General features: G+C 44.5%; 1 protein-coding gene and 1 pseudogene across 6 annotated transcripts in view; one reads left to right on the forward strand and one right to left on the reverse strand.

Moving 5' to 3' along the window:
* DNAJA3 (DnaJ heat shock protein family (Hsp40) member A3) overlaps positions 1 to 10,968 on the reverse strand; it is a 32,232-nt gene extending 21,264 nt beyond the window's left edge. For 3 of the 5 annotated variants that reach the window (XR_013995891.1, XR_013995892.1, XM_081089213.1), the window contains exons 1-3: positions 10,727 to 10,962; positions 5,001 to 5,134; positions 699 to 782 (exon numbers count right to left, since the gene is read on the reverse strand). Coding sequence is in view for 3 of the 5 variants with exons in the window: in XM_081089213.1 (XP_080945339.1) it covers positions 699 to 782; positions 5,001 to 5,134; positions 10,727 to 10,937 (429 nt within the window). In the remaining 2 variants the exon portion in view is untranslated. Of the gene's footprint in view, positions 1 to 698; positions 783 to 5,000; positions 5,135 to 10,726 lie in introns of all 5 variants that reach the window. The other 2 variants (XM_081089214.1, XM_081089215.1) reach the window with 2 other exon arrangements.
* On the forward strand, positions 1,204 to 1,616 carry LOC308517791 (large ribosomal subunit protein eL37-like; annotated as a pseudogene). Its single transcript has one exon. The product of its transcript is annotated as a large ribosomal subunit protein eL37-like (transcript).
* Positions 10,969 to 11,390: the final 422 nt, after the last annotated feature.

An 11,390-nucleotide genomic window follows, 5' to 3' on the forward strand; every position in this document is an offset into this window, starting at 1 on the left:
TCTGGGAAGAAGGCCCACTTTTTAAAATTTATTTATTTATTCCTCACCTAAGGATATTTTCTCCATTGCTCTTCAGAAAAAGTAGAAGGGGGAGAGAAACATCAATGTGAGAGAGACACATCAATTGTTTAACTCCCGCACGCACCCTGACTAGGCCTGGGGATTGAACCTGCAACCCAGGTATGTACATTTGACCAGAAATTGAACCTGAGACCCTTCAGTGCTCAGGCCAACGCTCTAACCACTTAGCAACACTGGTCAGGGCAAGAAGTCCACGTTTAAAGAACTCCGGAACTGTTCAGTAGTTTCACGTTCTGTCCCGGATTACACTTTAAATTCCTCCAGGGCAGTGGTGGTCTTCTACTTTTACAGGATCCACCATCCCCTCCAAAAAGCAATGCCCTAAGTAAGAGGGGGTGATCAAATAGGTGCAGAATTCATCCAGCAAGGTGTTCCCAGACCCAGCTACAAGTCCAAGCTTTGTTATTATAGACTGGACCTTGGTTTTTTTTTGTTGAGATTCCAAGTTAGATCTAGCATGAGACCTGGGAATCTCTTTTTTCTTTAACAAGATGAGCTGGTGCAGGGACAAAGCCTTCATACTGGAACTCAGGACACATCAGTGCCCTGTGCAGCACACTCCGATGCATACATGCCGCTGAATGACAGTAACTGCACACACCGGGGGTTCGGGTTACCTCATAGGCTTCTGCCAGCTGGGAAAACTTCTCCTTGGCTTTGGGATCGTCCTTATTTGTGTCTGGGTGATATTTCTTGGCAAGCTATGGGAGGAAACGGGAAATTACTATGAACACAAAACAAGTACTAAAACTGAATCCCAAATATCTGTCACAATTTTGTCTCCTTCATAGTAGTTGTCTCTCTATAACTTTATAAAAAATAGCAATAATACAAGGTTTAAGACATCAAAATAAACCATGTCTTCAAATCTGAGGTATGTACACATTTTTCAACTACAACAAATCTCTACCAAAAATAACAATTATTTAGAACTTGAGCACCTTTGTGAAAGATACAAAATAGTGTGTCTGGTACACTTTCATCTATGTAAAAAAGAGAGGAAAATAACTGGATGAAGAGATTTTTGGAAGAACATACAATAAACTGGTAACACTGCTACAGGAGGAATATGGATGAATGGGGAAAAAGACTTCAAAAAAAAAAGAAAAAGAAAGAAAAAAAGACTTCAATGTTTACTACCTTGTACTTTTTGAATTCTGAATAAGAGGAATATATTCAAAACATACATTTAAATATTAAAAACAAAACTACATCTTGCTCTTTGGTCTCAGCAGCAGAAGCAAGATGATGAAGGGGACGTCATCGTTCAGCAAGTGCCACAACCAGACGCACACACTGTGCCGCCCAGTGGCTCGAAGCCTACACCCGCAGAAGTCCACCTACGGCCAGTGTGGCTACCCCGCCAATGCAAGAGGAAGTATAACTGGAGCGCCCACGCTAGCCGACGAAACACTACTGGAACTGGTCACATGAGGCACCTAAAAATTGTACACCGTAGATTCAGGCATAGATTCCGTGAAGGAACGACACCTAAACTCAAGAGGGCAGCAGTGGCCGCATCCAGTTCATCTTAAGGATTTCAATGGTTAGCCATGCAATAAATATCATGGTTTAAAATTTTTTTAATTAAATGAAATTTTTAAAAAACCTAAATCTCACTTGGCTGTCCTGAGCATACAGGTGTGCTGAGCAGCTCTAAAACGAAGCCTACCTTCTGGCTGTGCTGAGTAGTGCTGTGTGCTTTGTAGGTGTTCACCACTGTTTGCTGGACTCCTGGCCTTCCAAGTTTGGATTACCACAGGTCCCTTATGTGACGGCAAGGAGGTGCACAGAAACAGAATCCTAAAGCTGACAGTGTCTGGGGAGGCCGTTTGGCTCCATCACTGCCAGCAGCTGGCTGCTTAATCTGCTTTCTGGAGATGCTGGTCCTCACACCAGCATATGGATGCATGTCAGAGGCTGTGAGCTAAGCACTGAAGGGTTGGGGGCGGTCTCAAGCATGGCCAGGCTACAAGGCAAGATATGTCTATCTACTGGCTGGTCCCAAACTCCAAGACAAGATATATTAAAACATGAGGCTCGCACAAGGAGCCGAGAGGCCTTTTATAGTCAGAAAGATCTGTACTTTTGTCTCACGTATTCCACATATTAGCTGTGTCCGCCTTGGATGTGTGTCATAACCTCACCAAGCCTCTTGCCATTAGGATTTATCAAGATCTGACTCCAGCCTGGCCAGGTATGGCTCAGTGGTTGAGTGTGGACCTATGAACCAAGGGGTCACTGGTTTGATTCTTGGTCAGGGCACATGCCTGGGTTGGGGGCTCGATCCTCAGTGGGGTATGTGCAGGAGGCAGCAGATCAATGATTATCTCTCATCATTGATGTTTCTATCTCTCTCTCTCCTTCTCCCTTGCTCTCTGAAATCATTAAAAATGTATTTTTAAAGATGATCTGAGCCCTAGCTGGTTTGGCTCAGTAGATAGAGCATTGGCCTGTGAATTGAAGGGTCCCGGATTCAATTCCGGTCAAGGGCACATGCCCGGGTTGCAGGCGCAGTCCCCAGTGGGAGGCGTGCAGGAGGCAACCAAACGGTGATTCTCTCTCATCGTTGATGTTTCTATCTCTCTCTCCTTTCTCCCTTCCTCTCTGAAATAAAAATATATCAAAAAAAAGGAATGAAGTACTTACACATGCAACAACATGGATGAACCTTGAAAATATGCTAAAGTGAAAGAAGACAGTCATTAAAGGCTCTATGTTGTATGATTTCATTTCTGTGAAATGTCTGGACCAGGCAAATACATAGATAGAAAGGTTAGCAACTGCAAGGACAGAGGAGAAAGAATGTGGTCTAAGTGCTAATGGTATGGGGTTTCTTTCTTCTTCTTCTTTTTTTTTTTTTTAAATATATTTTATTGATTTTTTACAAAGAGGAAGAGAGAAGGATAGAGAGTTAGAAACATCGATCAGCTACTGGGGATGTGCCCAAAACCAAGGTACATGCTCTTGACTGGAATTGAACCTGGGACCCTTCAGTCTGCAGGCCGACGTTCTATCCACTGAGCCAAACCGGACAGGGCTGGGGTTTCTTTTTGAGTTGTTGAAAATGTTCTAAAATGGATTGTGATGATGACTAGAGAACTAAATATATTAAAAACCAGTGTACTGTACACTTTTAAAAAAAATTAGGAAAAGGAAGTAGCAATCCAAGCCATAACCTGTTAGGTCTATCTTGATCAGTACTTGGTTCACATACATTGGCCCTGGAAAAAGGTTTTGCTCACCCACAAAAAACTTTTTTTTTCAATTTAAACACTCTTGTAGTGAATTTTTCATAAAGGTAATTTATTTTTGTATTCAATTCATATTTTATTTAATTTAAAGATCTTCTCTATTCTGATATTGTGGCTTTCCTATTTTTATGGTGTTTAGATGTTCTTTCTCTTACCAATGACATTAATAGATTGTACTTGTTATTTTTTTTTAATATATTTTATTGATTTTTTTACAGAGAGGAAGGGAGAGAGACAGAGAGTTAGAAACATCGATGAAAGAAACATCGATCAGCTGCCTCCTGCACATCTCCTACTGGGGATGTGCCCGCAACCCAGGTACATGCCCTTGACCGGAATCGAACCTGGGACCTTTCAGTCCGCAGGCCGACGCTCTATCCACTGAGCCAAACCGGTCTCGGCATTGTTATTTTTTTATATATATATATTTTATTGATTTTTTACAGAGAGGAAGGGAGAGGGACAGAGAGCTAGAAACACCGATGAGAGAGAAACATCAATCAGCTGCCCACCCCCCGCACGCCCCCGACTGGGGATGTACCCGCAACCAAGGTACATGCCCTTGACCGGAATCAAACCTGGGACCCTTCAGTCCACAGGCCGACGCTCTATCCACTAAGCCAAACTGGTTAGGGCTGTACTTGTTATTTTTAACATCGATATTAGACAAAATACAAAAGTTGGCACTCCTATACTGGTGTCCCCATTTTTTATTTTAAATTTTTGATCAGAGCAAAAAATCTGGGAACCATTGGTCTAAATAACATACATGCCACTTTACGAATTGGTCCTAATACATTCTGGGATGTGATGATAGAAATTTCACACTTTCTGAGTTAAGAGAAGAAATAATTCTAAGGCCATAAGCTCATATCTAAATGCAAAAAATGACTACCTAAAACTTAAACCAGCATGCCTACTACAGAATAAATTTAAGTACAAAACCAGCTATTTTAAAGAAAAGAAAAGGAAAAAAAACACAACCAGCTGTGGCCAGGCCAGCATGGTTCGGTGACTGTGTCGATCTATGAACCAGGAGGTCACAGTTCGATACCCAGTCAGGGCACATCCCCGAGTTGTGGGCTTGACTCCCAGAGTGGGGTGTGCTAATTCTCTCTCATCATTGATGTTTCTATATCTCCCACTCCCTTCCTCTCTGAAATCAATAAAAATACATTTAAAAAAAAGAACACACAGCTGTGAAAAAAAGTTTTTTTAATCTCTTTTCTGAAGCACTAATGGGTACAGTATCATGCACTGAAAAACACAGTCCAACAAAGCCCATCTTTATCATATCATTCTATACCAGTGATGGCGAACCTATGACACGCGTCAGAGGTGACATGTGAACTCATTTTTTTGGTTGATTTTTCTTTGTTAAATGGCATTTACATATATAAAATAGATATCAAAAATATAAATCTTAGTTTTACTATGGTTGCAAATATCAAAAAATTTCTATATGTGACACGGCACCAGAGTTAAGTTAGGGTTTTTCAAAATGCTGACACACCGAGCTCAAAAGGTTCGCCATCACTGTTCTATACTATCAGCAGCCTGGGTCCTATCCGTATGGGCGTATACACATGGCACTAATCAGTATCAGACTAAGTCAACAGCATTCCTTCTACAGTCTTGTCTCTAAAAGCTGGCTTTCATACAGACCTGGTAATAGGCTTTCTTGATCTCTTTCTGGCTGGCATTTCGGGGCACTCCTAATATCTGGTAATAATCCTCTTTGGCCAGAGGGGTACTGGTGTGGAAAGAGGCAGTACAAACAAAAGGGTAACTTTTTACTCCTAAAAAAGAAAAAAGAAAAGAAAATCACTCAGGGAATATGCTCAACAAAAGGAAATTGTGAGTAAACTAGCCAGGTTATACCTGTGAAGTAGCAAATAGATCACAACTTTAGAGCCTGTTCTCCACTGCACTTCAAAAATGGCTAAGGTGCCTGGCTGGTGTGGCTCGATGGTAGAGCGCTAACCTATGAACCAGGAGGTCATGGTTCGATTTCAGGTCAGGGCACATGCCCGGAGTTGTGGGCTTGATCCCCAGTGTGGGGTGTGCAGGAGGCAGCCAATCAATGATTCTCTCTCATCACTACTGCTTCTAACTCTCTCTCCCTCTCCCTTCCTCTCTGAAATAAATTTAAAAATATGTGTGTGTGTGTGTGTGTGTATATATATATATATATTTATTTATTTATTTATTTATTTATTTATTTATTTTAAATGACTAAAGCCAGCACAGCTGGTGTGGCACAGTGGTTGAGCATCAATCTATGAACCAGAAGGTCACAGTTAGATTCCTGGTCAGGGCACATGCCAGGGTTTTGGGCTCAATCCCCGGTGTGCGGCGTGCAGGAGGCAGCCAATCAATGATTCTCTCTCATAATTGCTGTTTCTTTCTCTCTATCTTTTTCTCCCTTCCTCTCTGAAATCAAAAATAAATTTTTTAAATGGCTAAGGTCACTGTATACAAAGATTTTAAAACATGTCAATATAAAGCTGGGTGGGGCTGATCCTCCTGGATTAAACTACCAATGGAGCTCATTAAACCACCAAACAAACCGTACCCCAGATGGGGGCTGCACCTGGAGATGATTAAAAAGGGAGTTAGCTCCCGTTACACTGCTTGAGAACGCACCACATGCCAGGTATTTTCATAGACTTTATCTCACTTAATGCTTAGTAACTCCTCAGGTTCTTTCCCTCTACCAAGGAACCTTGGATATCTGCTCACGGGGTAGGGTGGTGCCAGAGTGTGGTCCCAGGAACAGCAGCATCAGCCTATTACAAACGCACATTTTCAGGTCTTCCCCCTAGACTGATTTAGAAACTCTGAAGGTGGCTCCCAGCAGGCTGTGTTCAACAAGCCCTCCAGGTGATGATCCTGTTGAATGCTCAAGTTTGGGAACCACTATGTTAATTAAATGGTTCTCAGTAGTCTTTAGAGTCACGCATCTCTCAGAGAATCTAATAAAAGCATTGATCTCCTCCCCTAAAAATAATACATGTATAGATACACAAGACTAAAAAGCTCTGTGCCAGAACCTCTGTTTACCACTGAGCAGACAACCTGAAAGGAATCAAAGCAAAGGCAGGCAGCCATATGCCCTGCCTCTTTTCAGACCTCTTGCATCAGCAACTAGGTGGAAAGGCCAACAGACACAGCTACTCAACTGCCCTTTGTGCATGAAGCAGAGTGCTAACATCACTGTCACAAAGTGAAGCCTGGGGAGCTGCTCTATAATCTCCAGTGCTGCTCCTAACACACAACCCATCCTGTGACAACTGGAAGAAAGGGGAGTGGGGGGTGGGGGGGAGTTAAGGCAGGAGGGATAAAAGGGTCAAAAATGAAGATCATGAGGCAGCTACGTTTTTAAGTCAAACATTAGTCTGGAGAGGATAAGCTTCTGTATTCACCATTCATTCATTCATTCATTCAGCAAATGCTCACTGAGCCCCTACCAAGCACTAGGCTTTACACTGGGGATATGACAGCAAGCCATTCAAAGGCACTGCCCTCCTGGAGATTCTATTTACTCAAGATCTTAAACCACTGTACCAGGCACTGAGGATATAAGATGAGGAAGAGTCAAAACCAATGCCTCCAAGTTCAGCAGTCCCACAGGGCAGTCTGGAAGGCAGTGTGAAGATATATTAGCACAAGGACAGCAGAGTGAGAAATACACAAAAGGTTCACCTCACCAGGGTTTCTCAACCTCCCACAGTGGAGGATGGGATCAGTTTCAGCAGGGGGCGGAAGTAGGAGCTGTCCTATTGTTGGTCAACACCATTTTGAGCCCCACCTGCAAATCCCTATGTTGACGTCCTAACCTCCAGCACCTCAGGTGAATGTATTTGGTGATAGGATCTTTGAAACAATCCTGACAAAACACTGGACTTCTAGCCTCCAGAACTAGGAAAAAAAGGGAAATATGTTTCTGTTGTTTAAATCACCCAGTTTATAGTACTTTGTTATGGTGACCTTAGCAAACTAATATACCTAGTATGTATTATAGGGTGTCTGGTAGCACTCCTGGCCAACTAGTCACCAGTAGCACCACCTACCCCTTTTCCCGCTCTATAGCTGGCAGCTAAAAATGACATTACTACACATCCCTTGGAGGGTAAAAATCACCCCACTGGCAACCCCGTCTAAGAAGTTCAGGGAAGGTCTTCTAAGGCTCCTGCTGTTAAACTGTAGACTAAGGAGGGGTTTAAATCCATCCAGATTTACCCCGGTCGTCCTGGCATTATCTGCAACAGCATCCCCTTTGGCTTTCAAAAGTGCCCTGTTTGGTGACTAAACCATATGATCACCTTTGGTTTAGAGGGAGTGGCTCATTCCTGTGCACTTAGGAAATGCAGGTACTAGACTCCAGACATGTGTGCATGTGAGGCCAGCCTCTGTATGGTGTTTGTAGTGATGGCAGGGATGATGGTTAGAGGTGGGGTGATTAGAAATGATGATGATTAATGGGGCCTAGAAATAAACAGAAGGGCTCTAAGCTATGTTAAGAGTCTAGATTTTATACTGAGGGTAATAGGAAGCCACTGCAAGTGTTAAATAGAGAAGCGATCAGGTTTGCATGAGGAAGAGCTCTCAAAAACAAAACAAACAAACAAGGAAGATTGGGACACTACTTAAAATTAATCTGAGCATAAAAGACAACCAGGGTGTTAAGCATATGGAGGAAGGAGGCAAGATAAGGGATAGCCTAGATAGACTCAGTTAGTTGGAGCATTGTCCTGTACTCCAAAAGGTTGTGGGATTTCTGACCAGGGCACATACTGGCTAGGGAAATAACTGCCTTCTTTCTGTGCTTGGGAGAAAAGTCAAATTTAAAGTGTTTCTATGTCACCTAATTGTACTACTTGATTTGAGATGAAGTCGCAGACCAGTATTTGGGAGCTAAGTTGATGACTTTAGATGTGATATCAGAATGCACTCTGAAGGATGCCACCTCTCACCTGACACAAAACATACCTATTTTGGGCTGTGAGCTCTTTTGGGATACCAATAAAAGGATAGCTGAGCGAAGTTCCTTAATAATGGCTGCATAGAAGGCTCAGCACTTAATACTTGTCTGTCTCTCTCTTTCTCTCCCTCTCTCTCACACACACTCACACACACACACACTGCTCTCTAGCCCAGCCAGTGTGGCTCAGTGGTTGAGCATCAACCCATGAACCAGGAGGTCATGGTTGGATACCCGGTCAGGGCACAAGCCCAGTATTGCAGGCTGGATCCCCAGGAGGGGGTGTGCAGGAGGCAGCTGGTAGGTAATTCTCTCTCACCACTGATTTTCTCCCTCTCCCTTCTCTCTGAAATCAATAAAAACATATTTTTTAAAAAATGCTCCCCAAGCCGAAACCGGTTTGGCTCAGTGGATAGAGCGTGGGCCTGCGGACTGAAGGGTCCCAGGTTCGATTCCGGTCAGGGGCATGTACCTGGGTTGCGGGCACATCCCCAGTGGGAGATGTGCAGGAGGCAGCTGATCGATGTTTCTCTCTCATCGATGTTTCTAACTCTCTATCTCTCTCTCCCTTCCTCTCTGTAAAAAATCAATAAAATATATTTAAAAAAAAAATGCTCCCCAACTTGTACAAATGTAATATGAACAATTTTTTGTTGTTGTTGTTGTTAATCCTTACCCGAGGATATTTTTCCATTGATTTTTTTTTTTAGAAAGTGGAAGAGTGAAGGAAAGACAGAGAGAAATACATTGATTGGTTGCCTCCTGCACACACCCTGACCAGGGCCTGGCCCAAGAGGAACCTGCAACCAAAGTACGTGCCCTTGACCAGAATCAAACCCAGGACCATTTGGTCTGCAGACTGATGCTCTATCTACGGAGCCAAACCGGCTAGGGCTGTAATATGAATAAATTTATCTAGACATTAGAAAATGTTAGAAAAATATAAAAATGGCCACTTTTACTCATACTGAGAAATATAAAATGACACCACTCCAAATAATCCTGGGCAGACGACTGCTCCATCTATGAGGCAATACAGATGGCAAGAACAAAATTTAAAAAATGGGATAACTTGACCAAAATCACAGCCAATCTTGTATCCCCAATACCTAGAACAGTGGCTTTGGCATAAGACACTCTCAGTACATACCTGCAAATGAATAAATTTTCAGTTAGGGGAAGAGGCTCAAGGGATTAAATAATTCATTCATACACACACACACACACACACACACACACACACACACACACACATTGGTAGAGATAAGTGTGCTCACTGTAGGAAGTAATCGCAATTACTAATACTTGAATGACAGCATTAACAAAACTGGGACCCAATAGGAAATTATCTTGTCGGGGCCCTTTAATTACCCACCTTTGTAAGGTTACAGAGAGCTTAAACACCATTTACACAAATTCTAGGGGACAGAAACAACTAGCACAAGTCAGGCACATTCAGGTTCAATGATTCCTCCTTCCTTCTCTCACAACAATGGAAGCCATCCAACACACAACATGAAAAACTACCACGGCTAACTAAGCACCTAACGCCTTAATAAATATTAATTCACTATCACCCGGGCTGTTAAGCAAGCAGCAGGTTTTGAATCAAGGTTTTACCACTTTTTCGCTTTGTGACGTTCTAAGTTGTTTAACATCCAAGCCTCAGGTTTTGTGTTTTTTTTTTAATCTACAAAATGGAAATAACAAGTGTCTATCACATGAAAATGTTCATGCTTGGTGCAGAGTAAGGGCTCAATAAGTGTCTGTATCTTTCATACAGTTACCAACTTAAGGACTTCTCAAAGAGACTGTTCAGTGTAACTTTCAACTTACACCGTGTGGTGGAAAAGCGTGCAAATTATGAAAGTACAGTTCTGGGCTTGGGACAGCTTTTCTGATTCTAACTTTGTGACCTTGGGCAGGTCAGTTCCTCTGCTAGAATTCCAACTTCCCATTCTTTAAAATGGGGGTGACAATTCCCATCATGCAGGGTGTCGCTGCTGGGAAATAAGACGAGGTACGAAGTGCCTAGCACAGAGTGGATGCTCCCGGAATGGCAATGGCAGTGACCTCCTCCCTTCCGCACCGGCTGGAAGGAGCAGGGGAGAGGAAGGAATGGGGAGAGGGAGCCGCGGCAGGCAGGAGAGAGGCCTCCGGAGATGTTGGCACAGAGGTGAAGGGTCACGGCCCACGGGACGTTGCACCCCCGCCGCCGGGAGCTCCATGCAGCAAATCTCGTTCACCGCGTAGTCACTGGGGCCTCTTGCTTGCCCGTCTCCCCCAAGCAATTCCGCATGCGCCTCGGAAAACACCCTTCACCCCGCTACTCCCGTAACTGGCGCGAGGTGAGTCCCTCCCTTCCAGGCCTTGGAGCCCCTACTCGGGCACCGGAACCTGCCCTCACCTGTGAGGCTGACACCGGGTCTCAATGTCAGTAGCGCCCCTTGGCCGCGAGCTCCCAGGGAAGGCGCGAAAGCAATAACGCTCAGCTTGCGGCCCAGCGACGCCCCCACCACGCCCCTCCTCGGCGGCCGGGCCAGTGTCCCCGCTGCAGCCGGCGGCCGAGGGGTCCCCACAGCCACCAGCAACCAGCGTGTGGAGCACCGCGCCGCCATCTTGGCCCGGGGACACTGCGCCTGCGCCACCGGGCTCTAGGAGGCCTCACGTGGACAACTCGCGCATGCGCCGCGCCGGCGCACCCGGGAGCGGGAGGAGGTGCGGCCCGCTGCTCGCGCACGCAGGAATTCAAGCGTGCGCACGTATAGCGGTCTCTAAGGCGTCTTCTTGGTAGCCAAAGCTGAAATGAGATTTGCTCTGAAGACTACTACCAGACATAGTTGCCCTGGAGAACCTTGTAATTATGTGCTGGATAATCAAGACTGCACTTTATCTGTATATAAGGATGTGGTTGAATGTAGCCGAATGTAACTGTTTGAGGCGCCTGGCAAGGAACAGGACTACAAATCCTGGCATGCCTTGCGGCGTCTGTCGCGCAGATCCCAGCATACAGTGCGCGGCTTCCTTTCTCCTGACCCTGACTTTTGGCATGAACGTTCCTCACCCGGTGT

The sequence above is a fragment of the Myotis nattereri genome (genome assembly GCF_964212035.1).
Source record: "Myotis nattereri genome assembly, chromosome: 4".
In the NCBI taxonomy this organism is placed as follows: Eukaryota; Metazoa; Chordata; class Mammalia; order Chiroptera; family Vespertilionidae; genus Myotis; species Myotis nattereri.